The 19,805-nt window shown below is 40.5% G+C and overlaps 1 protein-coding gene across 1 annotated transcript; it reads left to right on the forward strand.

Moving 5' to 3' along the window:
* Positions 1-1,473: 1,473 nt before the first annotated feature.
* Positions 1,474-18,732, forward strand: tmod4 (tropomodulin 4 (muscle)). The gene is made up of 10 exons (XM_051406866.1): positions 1,474-1,606; positions 8,975-9,142; positions 10,006-10,162; positions 11,014-11,133; positions 15,842-15,934; positions 16,434-16,564; positions 16,934-17,041; positions 17,638-17,781; positions 17,895-18,039; positions 18,326-18,732. The coding sequence occupies exons 2-10, from the start codon at positions 9,041-9,043 to the stop codon at positions 18,346-18,348; spliced, it is 1,023 nt and encodes a 340-aa protein (XP_051262826.1). The 5' UTR covers positions 1,474-1,606; positions 8,975-9,040; the 3' UTR covers positions 18,349-18,732.
* Positions 18,733-19,805: the final 1,073 nt, after the last annotated feature.

The raw sequence follows: 19,805 nt of genomic DNA on the forward strand, positions 1-19,805 counted from the left end.
TGTGTTTTGTCTCTTTTTCAGCAAATGAACTGCATTCAGACTTTGGGTGTAGGGAGGTGGAGAGAGAGTCTGTAACCAAAAGTGTACAAAAAGACCAATTACACTTAAAAGTGTAGTTAAAGGCAACCAAAGCCTTAAAACTTAAAAACTAACCACTCTGATATACTGGGATTTTGTAAAGTGCTAGATTATTAATGGTTTTACTAAAGTGTGACAGACTTTTGACACAGCTAGTTTTGCCACACTCCACTGCCACACCTGCACATCTTGTTACTCAAGCAATGAAATATATTACTCAATACATATGACTCTTTTAAAAAGTAACATAATTACTTCACTTATTACTCCCTGCCAACCGTAATTAGTTAACACCAACGACTATTAAAATCCAGTTTTGTTTGTTAAGATCAAGTAATGGAATATTTCCAGTTGCTGAATGTTTCCATCTTTTAAACTAGTTTCCTCCATAATTACGAAAATGAATCCAAGGATGTGATTGGATTGTTGGAACGAAAGTAAGGTTGTAACTGTTATATTATTATTATTATTATTATTATATTACTGAAATGTAGCTATTAGTAATTAGTTACACTACTAGTTATTGGGAAAAGTAATATTATTACTAGTAATCAGTTACTTCCCAACACTGCAGGTTAGACATGTCGAGCACAATTAAACTAATGTTAGTTTTGGCTATTGGTTCAGTTTGCTTAGTTAGCTTATTATTGGGACTAAATATTTAGTAATAACTAATCTCTACAGTATCTCTTGTATGATGCGACTTGTTTTAATTAAGTGACGTGTAAATCTCCACTTAGCACGGCACTTATTTACAATATCCAGTAAAACACCAGTTCAAGATAAAATTCCAATACTTTTGTCTGCATATTTCTTGGATATTAACACATAGTAGCATTGTTTGGTCCTTTAATGGAGCAAAATGACAAACGTGAACCCTGACATAATGCTAACAGATGCCTGCTTGCATTATGTAAGACTAAAAGAACCTGAAACTATACAATAATGTATAATAAAGCAAAATAATGCTATAATAATGCAAAAATAATTATGTTAAACTTGGTTTCTATAGCACAAAGCATACACAAAAAGCATTACAAAGTGCTTTACATAGCAGCAAATGATCATGAAATTTACAATACAAAGTAATGGTAAAATCCCATAAAGAGAAAGAAACAGAGGTGCAGAGAGGTCGTCTCATTTCCGAGGTATCTCAGCTTTAACCACTAGATGTCAGCCCTTCTCTTTCCGTCTGACTGCACTCAGTTTTAATTGAATCATGAGTTCATGCCCCACTTCTCTCTCTCTCTCTCTCCCCCCTCTCTCTATATGACTCTCTGTCACCCCCTCCTCTCTCACAGCCAAAATAATAAAATGCTGACTTCTCAAAGTGCCATCAGTCAGTATGCCTGTCTCAGCATAGCCGCCCAGAGGCCTGACACACAGGAGAGAGGAGGGGTGGGGGGGTAGAGTGAGTGAGAGAGACAGAGAAAGAGAGAGATAGAGAGGAGGGGGGGGGAGAAAAAGAGAAACAACTTTCTCTGGTTTCTAACTTGCCGAGTGGCTTCAGCACTGTGCTTCTGTGAAGGTAGGTGTGAGGCTGCTTCCTTCTGTCTCTGTCTGTGTCTCTGTGTGTTTTTTTGGGGGGGATCCTGCTGGCATGCTGAGGTGATCCACACTTTAATCTTTCTCTCTGGGTTGCCTGTTTGCGGGGTTCCCACATCCTTAAGCCAGAGCCGTTTGTGTGAGACTGTGGATTTGTGTCTGAGATGGGAAAAAAGCTGCGGGATGAATGGGGAACATGGGGGAATTGTTGCCTGAAATTCTGAGGTTTCTGTGCAGACGTTTGGTGACTTAATGCTCGACTGGATTTAATTTTATTTGATGCTGACATCAGGCTGAAATGCTCAACTTTTCTGTGGGAGGCTTCTGCAGAGGGTCAGCAGAAAACTGAAATACTGTTGCTCAAATGAAGCTATCAGTATGGTATGTGGAGGGGTTAAGCCATCCAATAGCTGTCCATCGCTGTGCAGTTAATTCGTCACAGGGGATTTGGAGATGTTGTCTCAGGGGGTTGTAGAGTTTGGAAACTGGCAAGGAGGTTTAAGATTGCCCTCCGCCTGCACATCCCCTCCAGATAAGACCCATTAGTGTCTGACATTTGTGTATCTGTCACTAGATTAAATTGTCTTTTGGGGACACATGTGGCAATAGCTGTAAAAGATCAAATGGGAGTCTTTATCTTCATGACCTTAACGCAGATTCAGCTCAGTTAATGTGTGAAAAAGTTGTTTCAGTGACAGATGTCTTTTTTTTTCTAACTGACATACACCACATTCAAACAATGTGTGTCTTTGAAAACAGATCCACTTGTTGCTTCATTAACAGTATCTGTATCCGTGCTCTGCAGTTTTAGATTGGCTGACTTTTTGTTAAAAAAAATATGAAATTCTAATTTTAAACGTCCCTTTTGGAGCAAAATCTACGCAGCCAAGTTGTTCTCTGGGCCTCAAAATGGTGCTCCGATTGAGTCTCAAGGAGCAACCCAAGCCGGGGAGGATTCACACGGCTGGAAGTAGCTGACTTGTGAAGCTAAAATTAAGCTGAGGGCAGATTTGGAATGTTACACTTGGGCGGTAAGACGTGGAGAAGGCGACCCGCCGATGGTGACAAATCTTCTGAGCTGTCGGTGGCAGCAACTTGCAACCTGGTCACTTAAAAAAAACAAAAAAAAACAAAGAAATACACCTTTCCACTTCTGTTTCCATTGCACACACACACAAAAAATGGCTCTACCAAACATAAAACAAACCGCAATGAAACTGAGAGCAGTGACTTCAAAGTTTATTTTCTGCTCCCTGAAGTGGAGTGTAAATCATTTTGGAGCATTTATGAGTGTATAACCTTTGTCACTGTGAAATCTAAACCCTTGTAATGGTCTTTGCTTTATAAAACACACACTCACTCCTCACTGCTGCAGGTCTCAGGGCAGTGCTTTTTGACATGGAGATTCTGGAGCTCCTTAATGGACGAGGACAATGAGAAATTGTACAAGCTCACATGCAGTGAATCATGGTTTTACTGCATTAGTGCCTGTTTTCCCCAGACTTCCACCCATCACGAAATCCAGAAGCTACAGTGTGTTCCAGTGAAATCTCTGAACGCTTTAACTGCTGTGTCCAAAGTGCTTGTGCAGAAACCTACAGACGGTCGGAGATGGAAGGACAAAATTGGCCGCAATAATCAGGGCTGTTGCTTTAGATCCACAGGATTTCTGACGTTAGCTGTTATTTCTGATGATGGAGCCCTGTTAAATGGCACAGTCTCATTAACTTCTACAGAAACCTGCATGACAGACAAATTCAAGCATGTGTTTCCTGTTTTGGTGTGATCTCCACAGACTGGCAGGTCAGAGTTCGCCTTGAGCAAAAGGATGTGCTCAGTTTGTGCACTATGTTTAGAAATAGAGTTATCTTTTCTAATGTTCATCACAACGTTTAGTACAAAAAACTGTAGCATCGCACTCACAATCTGGGATCTCTTTGGGATCAATTTGGGATTAATTCATTAATGCCCACATCAGTGCTGGGCAATTTGTCACTGTTGAATGGATAATTACCGTAGACTGATCTAGTAAAAGGGGGATTTTGATACAAAATTCAGATTTGTTGGCCTGCCAACTAACTCTGGCCTCATTTGTAAAAGTTAGCAGTCAAAGATACCAACCAAGTGGCTCAATGGGAATTTTATTTGCTTCACTCCAAAGGCCATGGACACACCAGAGGACTTAATTTTCTTCATTTTACCCCAATATGAACTGACAATGATATGAAAGAGTATCTAATTCTGTACAAACAAACTAACCACTGACTGAAATACACACCTCTCAGGATTAATTCAGTATTCATTTTGCCCAACATTTTAGCCACAGAATGAGCCCAAGGCTTTCTATGACTTGAGGCTTCTCATTCAATCTGAATTGAGCTGTTTGGCTCTCTGTCCCTTCTTGTGTCTTGTTGTCCTCAGTAGTTCTAATTATGATATTAATCTTAGGAGAATGCCAAAATAATTGAATTACTGTTGTGGTAATGATGACAAATTCTGCCCTGACTTGTTAAGAAGAGTCACACCTAGGTAACATGTCTCCAGATCTGAATGTGTACAACTTGTTCCAGGTCAGAACTGAAGAAATGTGACTCCATGAGCTTTTTCTGTTCACACCGTTAGACCTGTGTCACATATGAGGGAAAAGTCATACCTGGCCCACTTTCAGATAAATATATGAGGATAATATATAGTAGCTGTCATTAAAACCAGAAAGAAAGATAGATAGAAATACATTTATAACAAGGCTCAACTCATGCCACGACTCTCATAAAGACAGCAACTGCAGGTGCAGGAGAGAAATTTAAACTGGAAAAAGAAACGTCCCCAGTCAGCTGGCAGTGGCAGGTGACAGCCACCACTCCCAGTTTGTTTTGGTTCATAATAGAAGCCTACTGGGACTGCTGGGGACAGATGCACATTCACAAACCTCCAGCCTGTTTCCAGTGTGGTCGGAGGCTTCCTGGCATGTGGAACGTGCCAAATTAAATGTCCAAACAAATGAAAACACAATGTGGGATCTGGCTGTCTAACAATTTCTGTTATCTGCCAAAGTCCATGCATGTTTTTGGATATTTTAACTGTTTTATATTTTACTGCTGACATCAATATACCCTCAGAATTAAAGCGTATTGATCTAATCTGGATTTGTTGCTCTCAGTATGAGAGTAAATACAAAACCCACAAAATCATGATCTCTTTTTAAACTGTGTCTGTGGAAGTAGTGTGTTCTTCAGTTCCTTAACTGGCAGGCTGCTGGTACGCAGTTGTCTGAGCCCTCACTCTTAGCTCAAGTGTCAGAAAAGAGCCATGTATTTAGCTCAACAATAAGCGAGGCTCAAAGGCTTGACTACAGGCAAATCACATGAGCCTTGTTTGGATGGAGCGCTGGGTCGCATTCGCTTCTTAAGTCACTGCTCTCTACGTTAAATACAGTAGAAGACAAACGTGCAAAAAACACTGATAAACTGTCAAAATGAGAATTTGGAAACCTTAACATTATACTTTTAACACTTTCGTGCCAAAATGTCTGATTTTTGAGAGAGAATACTGCCTGAAAATTTAGATTTTCATAATTTACATGAAGCGGAATACAATTATTGAATTAATAACTCAAAGGTGCAAAAACAATAAAATCTCATGTCAGGCTTTCCAAAACTCCTTCATACTGACAGTGAACAATATTGACTGGTTGACATATAATAAATTATAATAGGCTAATAGTGATTTGATAAGATCAGCAGTACATACCCACAGTATTATGACCCACATTCTCAGTCTTCTGTTGCATAATTTAGAAATCATATCAAATTGGCTCTTTGGTAATTTTATAATGAAGTAAAGAGCTGAAGCTGAATCTGACTGTTGAGACTTAGGGGCTGTTTCTTAGCTTGAAGGTGGTAAAGGCTAGTAAAACCTTTGATCCCAGATAAAGAGGGAGTCTAGGTAGATTTATCCTCCACCTGGTCCTTTGAACTGCAGCCTCCTTCCCGTCATCCTCTAAATCTCCTCCATCTTCCTCGACACTCAGCTGTGAGATCCGGTGTTTGTGTCTTTGGCTTTACGCATTAGAGCCACACAGCGTCGACGAGGAGCTGCAGGCGTACAGGAGCAAGTGCTTTTTATCATTTTAGTTATAAAAAGATTGTTCATATCCATAACAAGCATTGCATTTCTATGGTTTAGTTATATTAGTCTACTCTTTGACCTGCATAGGAGCAACGCCGGGTACAGGACGCAGTAATTCAGATTGTTCTGCTAATGTGACCGTAGGTGTTTAATTTAGAAACTGTTTAAGTGTTTCTCAGATATGAATTCACAATAAAAAGTCTCCACATGCTGATTCACACACACACACACACACACACACACACACACACACACACACACACACACACACACACACACACACACACACACACACATAGCAGGTATCCTTTGATCAGCCATGTGTCAGTGTACAGAAGTGTGTATTCTGAGTGTGTGTTCTCTCTATAGTGTAATCTGATCAGCGACTCCGACCAAACAGGCATTACCTTCAGGAGAACAAGGGTTATGGTCACATAGTTTGTGTGTCACTGGAGCAAAGCAATGCTACACAGCACAGAACAGAATGGACATCTTCACTGCAAGGCCATTACACCACCTGGAGTAAATATGGACAGCAGTGTGTCCATGGTGACCAAGCCATGCTTTGTACTGTTGTCAAGGAAACCTGATCATTTGACTTTGTATAGGAACTTGAACATTTGACACAAAATGATACCAACAAACACGTTCAACATTATGTTCAGGTAAGAGAGGAGTGTAATTGACCCTGGCAGAAATGTTACCATTCGTAGACTGTATGTGCAGGGAGGGTTGCTGTAGTCAGTCCCAGTAACTCACTGACACTTATAAACACTGACAATTCAACCTCTACTCTGCTTTTAGGACACATATACAGCTTCAAAAGAAGATAAAGCAGAACTCAAGGCATATAATAGGTTATCTCTACTGTACAGCAGAGCAGCCCTGACTAACATCTGGAAGCCTTAAATTCAAATTGAATTTTAAATTTAAACAAAACCTCTGTCTCATATAGCAGGACTCGCATTCAGTGTCAGTGTATCACCTTGGAATGGTATTCAAGTCTTGATTCTCTCATATCAAGCTTAGATTGAATTTATTTATATTTCTATAATATTAACTTTACCATGTAAAATCAAGGAGCACAAAGTGTTTCTCTTTAAAGTTCATAGCATAAATTGCATGCCCTGTCTGCATTGAACGGTCACGAAGCTGATGTTTCTAAAGTAGTCGCCATCACCATTTTCATCATTAGCAGACACAGCACATAAAGACCCACAGGTTTACTGTAGCCAACATAGCTTACTGGCAAACATCTTCCGACCCTTCTGGTCCTCGTTGGCACTCTGGACGAGCTACTAAACAAACATCCACTGATAGCATCAGTTTGATGGTTGATGGTTAGCTAGTCAGTGGGAGAACTGTAGAACTCAGCAATGTATCACCTCCTTTCGAGACGTTTTTTGTCCTGCTATTTGGTAAAAAAGTTGCATTGATGTAATTCCTGCTGCTAAAAGCACAAGTTCACAATGGCCTATGTTACGAAATAGCCCTTTAATTAATCCCTGAGCATAAACATGATTATATACCTGCTGTAAAATGCTCTTGTTGCCATCACAGATCACAGATGTTAATGGTTGCTGACATGAATGAAACCACATTGTGTGACCTGAACTGTGATGGGTTTTCTTCTCTGGCCAAGTTGGGATGTAATTTGGACTGAAAATGAAAACACAAACCTGATATCTGCATTACTCATACTTTGACCCAGAGTTATGGTTGTGCTATTTGAGAGCCCTGGTGTGTAGTTTGCTGCTCTTTGCTGTATCAGAGACTCTTTGTTGGTATGAGTTTGTCTGCCTTTTCATCACCGGGTGTAGATATTTTTTCGGGCGTGTCCACTACTGTATGAGCGAGTGTCCGTCAATGATAAATAAGGGATTGCACTTTCCACCCTCTCCTCTCTGCATTCTGCTATTCTTAGTTGCCGTGTGGTGAGCTAAGGGTTTAGAGTTACAAAGACATTGCTCTCTCTCTTTCTTTACTTCTCTACCCCACTCTACCACTTCGCCTTTCAAACTGCAGTGCATCAGTGGGTGATTATTCACCTCTTGTGTGTTTTAAGGTGAAAATGAAGCTTACAAGTGCGTGAACTTGGAGGCTGCTGCAGCGTATGTACAGACTCTGCCCTCCTGAGTATTGGAGATGTATTATTGGAATTGGATCTATTATTATCAGACAGGGCAGCCGATAATCTCGATGAAGATCATGAAACCATTTGGCAAGGACAGTGGCTCCCAAAATGCAGAGCAGGGGACCCCCATAGGGCAGGGCTGCCCAAAGTGGGGCAAAGGAATTATGGAAAACAATATTATAATACACTGTTTATTTTTTGGCCTGCGGTCTACCCTTCATTTTTAGCTTTGGTCCTCCAAGGGAAAAAGTTTGGGCACCCCTGCCCTACTGTCCTTGACAGGGCCCCTGGGGGTCCCCAGGTAAAATAAGGACAGAGTGATTTATAGCTTTGTCAAATATTTCAAACACTTTGGTGAGCCCTGTTGTCCTATAGAGGTTAAGGTGTGGACAGACCATGAGCTATAATGTCCGGGGACCTTTGTTGTTTCTCTCTAATGACGGCTATCCAATAAAAGCCTAAAATGCCAGACATAATCATTTTAATCATAAAAAAGTTATGAAACTATAAAAAACATTTGATTCATGAATATTCTGATCAGAGGTTTCAGGATATTCATTTGTTGTCTTAACTATGTACTAGAAAAGTATCACCAAAAAGCATGCAATGCGAGTAGAAAAGATATGATAATGCAATACAATATGATATAAACACAGTGATGATACTATGCAATACCGTACGATATAGTACAATATGATACTGGGTACTAATACATTATACGATAAAATACTGTATGTTATACAAAATATGAAACATATCATACAATACTGTAGATTTCGGTATGATACGATACAGTACTGTACAATAAGACAGTTTGATAATGTACAACAGGGTCAGATACAATATGAAATGAGACAAAACAATACTGTACAATACAATGCAATACAATAGGATATCTCGTCTCATTTTTTCATCATTTATATAAAATTGTGTTATACTGTATAAAATGAAAACAGTACAGGGTCACAAGCTAAAGTTGTGATGAAGTTATTTGTACAAATATAACTTTATTTACACTAATCATTTTAATGGCATAAACCCCCATAATTCACCTCTAATGTCTCCCCCCTCTCTTCCCTTCTCTCACAGTGCCCTCTCGCCCAGGGGTGTGCAGCGGTGTGTATGAGTGAGTGTGTGTGTATGTGAGCCGGAGCCATGTCAGACCCCAGGGACATCGATGAGGATGCCATCCTCAAAGGCCTCAGTGCCGAGGAGCTGGATCAGCTGGAGTATGAGCTGCAGGAGATGGACCCCGAGGTAAGGGGGGGAGGGGCGCTTGATTTGTCTTAACGTGCCAGGTGGGCAGCTTCTGATAACTTTCTCCTGAGGACCCCAAGTCCACAAAGCAGATATTTGTTCCCCTGGGTGGTTAATTTAGCCTGGTCTGGATCTACCTGACACCAGGTGCAGCTTGTTGCCTGTCGGCTTAACCAAAACCTGCATTCAGTTTCACTTTATTGCAATGTCTTCCCTTCCGTGAGCACACCAAGACTCAGTTTGTCGCGTACAAGAAAAGGGCAGCCAGAGAACGAGGGCAAAAGATCAATTGAAGTATTAATCAAACATCCCTCTCAAACACTACATTTAAAGTGTTGCCACAATAAACTTTCCCAAATTAAAATAGTAATAGGAAATGCTTCAGGCCTTTATTTCTTCTGAAAGCAACCTTTCTACAGTGCACCGAGTAAATGAACAGATCGAAAGATCATTACATTTTAGATTTGAATGTTCTTGCACACATCAAGCCGTCTTATTCATTTTAAATTAAAAGAATAACGTTTGTAGCCAGGGTTCATGCACCTGACTTAAGCAAGGTCACAATGCTCTGTACTGTGAGGCACATTTAATACTGGTAGGGAGGAAAATCAGGGAAGAATTTCACTTTCATCCATGCATTGTGGGGGTTGGTGCGTTAAGTGAAGTAAAGTTGCAGGCAGTAATCAAAGAATAAAAATGTTGTACACACATTTTGGCAGTAGCAGATTATTTGATAGGTCTAAAACTTTGAGGATACATGAGGATTTCTACTCTCTCAGTCCACCCAGCCTCTGAAACAACAGTGAATCCATTCTCCTGTGTTCACCGACATCAACATAACATTTGACCTATTGTTCTCCCAGAATGCCATGCTGCCTGCTGGCTACCGGCAGCGTGACCAGACGAAGAAGGGCCCAACGGGTCCATTTGACCGCGACGCCCTGCAGCAGCACTTGGAGAAGCAGGCCCTGGAGCACGAGGACAGGGAGGACCTGGTGCCCTTCACTGGGGAGAAGAAAGGTGGGGGAGCAGGCGTCCTGTCTGAGGAACGCGGCTGGATACACTGCCACTAAACATTAAGCTTAACTCATCAAATATTTATGGAACAACACAGAAATAGTTCTCTTGTAATTATAAGAGAAGTTAAAGATTAATTTAAATTAAGCAATTAAATAAACTGTACATCGGAATACATGGAAGCAAAATAGAGGAAATTGATTTTTTTTAATATATACAGCAAGGTTACAGTAACAGTATCAGTAACAAGATTAAATTCTCCATATGCTTTTTTCCCTTCTCCCTCAGACAGCTGTACAGTATTGTACTCTGTGATGCACCACTGCACAGCAGCTCAGGCTCTTAGTTTCAGGTCTGTGTGTGGTTTTTTGCAGCTCACTGACTTTTGGGGCCATTTCCATCATAGTCCCACAGGCTGACATGTCCAAGCCTACACCAGGAAATGATCTGGCTGAGAATATTTGTACTGTAGTTCCTGTGCAACTCATCGAGTAAAACCAATAATGCAACAGGCATATCTATGTCCTGTCTAAAATTAGTTTGCTTTTTTTTTTGTGATTCGCAGCTGAAATTGTAAAGATGAATGTGGAAATCACAAAGAAAAAAAGATAAGAAAAGCACAACCTTGGCTCCAGTGGAAATTTGAATTTATTGGAGCATGGACCACAAATCCCTGATAAGCCTTTCTTTCTCGTGTTTTGGGAAACACGATCCGAACAGAACCAGAGTAGAGAGCAAATTTAAAAGCATTCAGACTGAAGAAACATACATACAAATATCAGATAGAACTAATGTTTCCCTCCCTGCCATTTGTCTCTGGTTTCATCAAATCTATTCTGTCTTTTTATCTCCAGGAAAGGCTTTCGTGGCCAAGAAAGCAGCGGATATCCCTGAAAACGAGCAGGTGATCCTGGAGCCGGAGCTGGAGGAGGCTCTGAAAAACGCCACTGATGCAGAGATGTGTGATATTGCAGGTTAGACAGACACTATAAGTATTACTACTGTTAATAGTAGCAGCAGCTCTCCATCCATCCACTCTGTACAGATTATCCTGTCCAGGTCGTGATGTCTTGAGCCAATATCAGAAACACACATACACCATAGACAAACTATCAGTGGCAGACTATATAAATAACATAATAACAGCACCAGCTCTGTGTGGTGGGGCACCAGCGTGCAGAAAGTCCTGATAGATGAGATTACAATAGTTTTATTAAGTGAGTATAACTACTGAACCTTTGTAATAAAACACACAGGAACCATTAACTATAACTATTTATTTCCTAAAGACACACACGTGATGGTGTCCGTGAGAATGAGCTGTATATTGAGAGAGCACTTCATCACCACTGGAAGGGCACCTTAGAGGGCACTTTTGCGGCGTTTCCTTGAACTTGGGGGCACCAGGGGCAATTGTGAACAGCTTACACAATACCATGACGCTGGAACTATAGCTCATCTAAATGGACTGCATTCACATAATGTTATGAATTACACCTCTTCCTGCTATCGCACGCAAAAATGCCGGCTGTGAAAAATGTCTGTTCCTCTTATGACGTCATCTGTTTGTCCTCATGCTTATTAAGACATACACAACACAGAGTGACCTCAGTGTGTCATCACAGCGGCTCTGACCCACATTCTTCTATCACACAGACCCAGTTATCTCTCTGCTTCATATTGTTTCCCTCAAAACTGAGACAGCTCAGCTCGGTCGCATGCAAACAGACATGGCCAGACATGCGATGGGGTCCAATTCCCCATGCTCAGCAACACAGAAATAAATAAGCCTGGCCCCAGGCCACCAAAGGAAGGGTGGAGTGGACGTGGGGATGGTGGGGGCAAAGATACTGTATCTGTTAAACCAGACCAGTGGGAAACTACTGTGTTCACAGATAGACAGGCCTGACAGTTTTTTAGGTTTCCTTAAGCTTAGAATCAACAGTGTAATGTTAGACAGTCGTGTGGGAGATCGTTCTTTATTTAGATATGACCTAATTTAGGATTTGTAGGCTACATTTGACATTTTTGCTGTAGATGATTAAAGACGTCTTAAAGTCGTCGCTATAGGCCTGGTATTATTCCTCCATCACCAACATGACAAGCAGACAATAGAAAGGGTAACTAAGTGTACCAAGCCCTTTCCCTATTAGTTACTGTTGCTATGCCTAACACGTATTTAACACTCAAGAGTCTTAGTCATTTTGGAAACAATGGATCGTTGATTTTTAAGACTGGTCAACATAAGATTACTGTTGTTGGGAGATGTTAGCAGTTGTAGAGAGCTAATTGTAAATGTGAATGTAACTACATCAGGCTAAAAAGACTGCGCTACAGCTACGTGTGATGTTTTGTTAGAAAAAGCTTTTATAATGAGGACTAACGCGTTTGCCAAATGTAACACTATCTCGGGTAACATTCATCGGGGTTGCTGGAGTGTAAACTTCCCAGAATCCAACAAAGAGAAGGGCAGAGCTGATAGCGTTAACCTAAACTCTGATAGCATCGAGAGCTGGGTTTCACACAGTCGGGAAATGTTACACGGTTAACTGAGCTTTGTTTAACTTGTAACCCCACAAATGAATGTAACATAGTTAGGTAATGCTGCTCCTGGTCCTTAATGAAAGAAACGCTCTTTTACTGTAGGTGCTAGTTTGGATATGTTAACGAAGCTTACACTGGAGCAGAAAAAATGCACTGATGTTCAAACGTTTTCCCTCAAGGGACCCCTTTTCTATCATTTAGTAAACTGACGACCCAGGTTTAAGTGACATATTTTAATACTATATTCAAAACTGTACAATTAGCCCAAATATTCAACTCAGAATTTTGTTTAAAATAAGTGATTTGGATGAATTTTGAGCATTTTATTTGCTGTTTAGGGAACTTTTTATACAATTCTCTGTCTTTATTGTGAATTTTTTTTATAATGTTTTAACAATTATACAGACTTAATAGGCTTCTTTCTTGACCAATTCAATGTTTTATTGTCGGTGACGCTTGGCCATTATTCTGTTATACAAGTTACATTTACTTTTCTTCACAGAAGTGAAGCAGATGCTGAGATATAGGCCTTATGTGCATATAAAACCTTTTAACCACGCCTTAAAATCAAGAAAGCCTTGCGACCCTCGGTGAAGCTTTGGCGTCCCCCAGTAGGGGTCCCGACCACCGGGTTGGGGGACCAGGGCTCTAAACTGAGTATTGCTCTTACTCATTGCTCTTACTACAGACGCAGTTTGGCATACAGAAAAATCCAACTCTTGACAAGCCTGCCTCCAGCGCATTGTCCCTGATGAATAATTGAATAAAGAAGTAGGACAGGTACAACAGAGAAGAGCTGCAAAGGGACATAACTAGCTTTAACAAAATAATCTTATATTAATGCATACTTCAAAAAGCTTAAAGGACCCCTGAACTTCCCCCCAAATATGTTCACATTTCATCAAAGTCTCCAACTACATGCTTGATATGCAGAATAACTGTTAGATGACTTTAGAAATTGGGTGAAATTGAATAATAAAAGGTGTTTTCTTTATTGAGTGTGCCACACGCTCTCTGACAAGCCAAACAGGCAGGCATCCGGAAAGGCAGAGCAGGGGAGCTTGTTTGTCCGGCTCCATCAGAGAGGCCGCCGTTTTAACCCTGGATGGAGTCCAGATGAGGATTAAACCTCAGTTAGCCTCTGTCAAGTCCTTTGTGTGGGCTTTTTGGCAAACAGACTAAAAGGGGATGAATAGATTGACCGACCCGCTTTATGAGCTGAGAGGGAGAACGGTCCAACAAGTCACCCTGGTGACTTAATTTTCACGTTTCATTCATATTAACACGTTGCTATATTGAGCTTTTTAGTTATCTGCAGCCTAGTTTGTGCTGTAAAGCTACTGTGGGTTATTCTCAGGGCCAAACGGGATGACGCGGGGGTGTTTATTGTCGGTAACGCCCGCCCACCCTGAGCAGCTGTCTCCCTGGTCTCCCTCTCCTCACAAGGCCCTTCCCATGGTTCCCCACACTGTGTCAGGAGCCTGGTGGGTAGGAAGGTGGAGTGAGGAGGGGAGAAGTGGGGGGTGGGTTGCTGTCATGGCAGTTGGCCTGTGACAGTTTAACAGGTTACAACAAGAGGAAGAAATGACCCAGCAGGTCTGCCTCCTCCTGGTCACAAACAGTAACAACAGGAGAATAAGAGAAAACTGTCACTATTATATGTTCAGTGAAGGTGAAGATGGAGGTGGAGGTTATATTCTATGTATATGATCATAACCTTGCTGTAGAGCTCATTTTAAGAATTTGAAAGAATTTATTCTGTTTTCTTTCAACACGTTGTCACTTAATGTCCAAACCAATGAAACTACAGTGCATACAAGTTCAAATATATACCTACATTTTTCCAGGTACAATTTAGATGTGCTTGTAACTTACTTGAGTATTTTTAATCTGTGCTCTTCTACTACATTACATTATATATACTCAGTGACTTTTCCAGATGCAATAGATTAAAACAAGCCATGATAAAACCCGCTGTACATGATCAGCTCAGCAACAAATAGCAGTTTAATAGCAGGTAGCGACAAGCTGGTGAACATAGAGGAGTTTTTAGCAGCTAAAGAGACACATATTTCCCCCAGTTGGTGGAAACCAAAAACAGAGCTAAAACCGGAGTGGATATTTGACTTACACTGGCAAGGTGGTCAAAAACACAACTCCAGATTAATGTTAAAGTTGTTCCAAATCTGCTGGATGTGTAATTAGACAAGTTCACCACATCAACTTTATAGGGTGACAATATGTCATTATTTTTACCACAGCACTGCAGCTAGGTGGCCAAAAATAATACATTTTGTGTTGATAATACTGTACTGTTACTTGCATGCAATTTGAAATGCAGAACTTTTACTTGCAATGGAGCTTCTTTTACTTACTATCAGCTTTTTTAGATTAGATTAGATCAGCATTAGGTCAGCATCTACTATGTATTTCTAGGGATAATTATAAAGTAAGAGTCCACAAAGATTATATTCTACCTATACATGAATAGTTCTGTACTGTATGGAATGAAAACACACTGAAAATGTACAGAAACTCTCCAGGCTTTGAGGGTAAATTCTGTTTTTCCCAGTTCACTCATGGACCAAACATTATATCTCATTACATCACAACATTGACTCTTAGCTCACTGATTTCGGCCTTTAGAAGGAAGTTGGACAACACTAGAAGTATCCGCCTTTCTTTAATTGCGTGTGGTCTTTCAACACTGACTCGGTATCAGCTAGAATAACACAGAGAACACCCCCTCACCCAGAAACTTGTGTATAAATGTGTGGTATCATTACTTCAATAGGGCCCCTGGAAACACTGAGATTACAACCAGGGGCCGACTTTGCTGCTGAACTCAAGACAACAATCTTTATCTCGTCAAACAGACACACAGAGCAGAGCCACAAATGAGACGGGGGGAACACAAAACTGAGCCTCTTTTTGTTTTGGACTCCAAACTGGGTCAGAATCAGAAACATTTTATCTGCAGATGTTCATGAATGTGTCCAGTGCAGGGACACAGCAACAGCACAGGCTGCTACAGCGAACGTGACAAAAGCACAGTCCAGGACATATAATATGATCTTATTCAAATATCAGAGTTATTTTTATCTTCTAGTCATAATGATTGTTTTCCTGTACTTGCAGCTATCCTTGGAATGTACACGCTGATGAGCAACAAGCAGTACTACGATGCTCTGGGATGCACGGGCACCATCGCCAACACAGAGGGCATCAACAGTACGTATGACATCATTACAATGACACTTATAGCGTTTTTTAGTTGGTAATCAGATTTTTTATCTTGTTTACATATTCGTTTGATTCATTATTTCCTTATTTCAATCATTATTTTGCTTATTTTAGACTGTATTTTATTCTTGTACAGCTGTTTTGTGTTAAAACAAAATGTACTAATTTACTACTGATACATCTGAGAAGTTATTTATATTATTAGTCATTTATAAGTAAGATATTGGTATCAAACATTTCAAATTATTGTGCCTTAAATGTGCTGAACAGGAACTGATTGGAAGTTGCTTTGTAAACTATGTTATTTTTGACAAGTCAAAGATTGAAATAGGATAATTCTTCATTGCTCAACACCAGTGTAGAATTTGAAATGAAGCCTTTTAAGTGTTCAACTCAATTACAGACCCATTTCAATCCATGTTAAGATATTTCCTTGTGAATACAATATAGTGTATGTCACTAAGCTGTGATGTTGTGCCTCTTACAGGTGTAGTAAAACCAGATCCATTCAAGATCTTCCCTGACGAGCTGCCCAACCCCACCAACGTGGAGGAAACCCTCGAGAGAATCCACAACAACGACAGCGGCCTGACTGAAGTCAACCTCAACAACATCAAGGTCAGCTGGACAGGAAACACTGTCATGTTAACAGGTTTCTGGAAAGCTTCAAGTTAACAAAGTGTTGCTTCAGTTCATCAGAATACAAATATCAGCTTCTGCATTAAAGTGAACCTGCAGCCAAACATTTCCCCAATTCCCAGCCTACATAGTTTCACTTTTTGCTGCTCACAATCTCTCTGAAAGTGGCTCTCACCATCTGCAGCGACAACACTACACCATCCTAATATTCACAGTGGGGGTTGATCAGCTCTATTATCTGCTGTATTGATCAGTTGAGAGTGTAAATCTTCCACATCTGTAAGCCTCAGCCGTGCTCGGTTAATAACCCAGGCACATAAATGTGACGTCCCTCTGTCTGTGCTGCAGGACATTCCCATCCCAACACTGAAAGAGATCTTTGAGGCGATGAAGGGAAACTCTCACGTGGAGTTTCTGAGCATTGCTGCGACCCGTAGCAACGACCCTGTGGCCTATGTGAGTACAATATGAAACGACAAAGATTTTTCAGTGCAACAGGACAGATGACAAATGACAGAGTCGCTGATACATAGCGATACATGGTCATAGTCATACATAGAGCTGATACTTTCTCTGCCATTTATTTAGTTCCCTTAAATAAGTATGCCATTGCCAATAGTGAAGTTTAAGTAAGAATCTGATTTCATATTTAGTATATTTTGGGTATTGAATCCTATCCATCCTAAAAAAAAAAGACTGACTTGTGGTGTCATAGTATCAGGATGTAATGTTTCTGATAAAAGCACTTTAAAACGATTTTCTTTGTTTTATTAATTTTCCACGCCATCCACACAAGGTGATGTCATATTTTACATCAAGGATATCACCAAGTCAGCAGCTTTTTTATGGCCTCTGTTTCCACTTAAGCATTGTTTATTGATGACATACAATTTAAAATAGTTTTTTTGTATTGAATAAGCAGTGTGTAATGTTTGATTCTATGACAATTGATCCTAATTTAACCTAAATTAAAAGATTCCAGAGTTCTCTACAAAGGAGGACTGTGCATTGAACAATCCTAGTTAGTGCATCCATGTGTTTGTGTGCACCAGGCATGTGCTGAGATGCTGCAGGAGAACACCAGCTTGCAGAGTCTTAATATCGAGTCAAACTTCATCACTTCAGACGGCATGATGGCGATCATCAAAGCTATGGCCAATAATGCCACGCTGGTGGAGCTCAAGATTGACAACCAGGTCTGAAACACGTCGCTGAACCCGAGTGACTGATGGGCAACACATAAGCAATAAACACGAGGAATCGGATTGTGTGATTTGAGTTGTAACACTTGTAATCCCGTACCATACAGAGGCAGAAGTTGGGAGACTCAGTTGAGATGGAGATCGCCTCCATGTTGGAGAACAACTCCAGCATCCTCAAGTTCGGCTACCACTTCACCCAGCAGGGCCCGCGCGCCAGAGCTGCCATGGCCATCACGCGAAACAACGACATGAGTGAGAAACGCTCTGACTGCACGCTCAGAAAATCCTTTTAAATGTCCATGTGTTAAGATTGGAGGAAATATTTAAGCCGCATTAGGCACGATTAGTGTGTAATATCCAGCTGAAATCAAAATGTGTAGAAGAGTGGCTGCCACTTTGAGCCACCGATGTGCGAAGACTCATTTGGGCTTAATTTTGAGGGCTAATAAACGTATCTTTATCCACCGTCTTTGTGACTGATTACTCTAATGGTGTGCCATATTTTTAATAATCACATCTTTCTTTCTTCCCTCTGCAGTTCGCCAGCAGAGATTAAGATGAAAGCAACAAGGAGCAAACAGAAGAACAACCACTTCAGCCCCTTGGAGCCTGCAAACAGACGGCCACCGACAGCCTAGTGCCTGCTTTCTCGATGCGATGCGCCAGAGCTCAAACCCTCCCAAATTAAGCTTGCACTGTGCAACCCACCCAATCATTTCATTTCATTTACCGCAGCCAGCCTTTTGTAGACTGCTGAATTCATCATAAAGGCATGTATAGGTCACAAGCAAAATGTGAAGTGTCTTTTTTTTTTGTGCTTTTAGTTTGTGCATCGCCAACATCATCCCACACAAAATTTCATTCATGAAAACATTTTCAATGTGGTGCTATCTGTGGGAAGAAAACAAACTGTAAATACTTTAAATAAAAATATATATTCAACTATTTTTTGTAAATGTTTGGCAAGTTTAATTGTATTGTTTCTACACTGTATCTGGACATATGGAGTATTTTATATTGGATATATGAATATTATTCTCAACAAATATTGGTTTAAACGCACATCGTTTGCTACATTTCAAGTATCTACAGATGAAACTGGACAGAATTGTTTTGTAAAAGCTCAAATGAACCTTTAATTGTGTCATATTAATCCGTATTGGATCCAGGGACAGTGCATATACCGGATTTCAACCCAAAAAGAGATGTTCTAACAAACGTCAGCATTTCTGCAGCAAGACGGTGAACATTAAGTGAAAATCTACCCGCAAGACTGACATATACTGCAGAATTTTACAGATGGGTCCTTCGTGTGAAGAATCACTGTGCTTTAATCCCTTAAAGTCTCCCCTGATCCTCTGACTTCCCTCAGGCACCTGAGCTATTTTTACCCCCCGAACCCTGGTGGGAAACATAACCTAGTCCACTGGGCTTGAGTTACCTTGTTCCAAATATAAGAACCAACTTTAAGAGGGTTGCACCCGTGTGCACCCACAGAGATTTATGAACAGAAACAGCTGCTAACCTCTGAGGATTTTGACAACATTGCTGGGGTTCCTACACCACCCCCCATTTCTTTAACCAGTTTCCTCATTTCTTAAAAGGGCTCTGACTTAATGTCAAGTCTGACATAATCATCAAGAAATAAGCAGTAATCTGATTTTTAGACTTCTCAAAGGTCACATTTTTTGAAGTCATACAGGCGTCTGTGACATTTGTCATCTTAAAATGATTTAAAGTCAGATTTGCCTCGACACAGTCTATTCTGAGGGTTTCTCCTCCCTTTGATCGCTGTTTCACAGTAAAACACAGGTGGTGTATTTTTGGATTGCAATGCTGGGTGCCATGAATGCTGTGACAAACGTATTTAGCATATTGTGTTTCATTTGTTGGTTTTTTTTTCTGGGTTATATTTGCGTCAGACGACAGTGTAAGTTGTAATGCTGAAAGGTCAAACATGATATTAAAGGTCAGAATTTAAATATTGATGCATTTGTCTCCAAAGCATTTTCACAAGC

This window comes from Dicentrarchus labrax, unplaced genomic scaffold (genome assembly GCF_905237075.1).
Source record: "Dicentrarchus labrax unplaced genomic scaffold, dlabrax2021, whole genome shotgun sequence".
Taxonomy (NCBI): Eukaryota; Metazoa; Chordata; class Actinopteri; family Moronidae; genus Dicentrarchus; species Dicentrarchus labrax.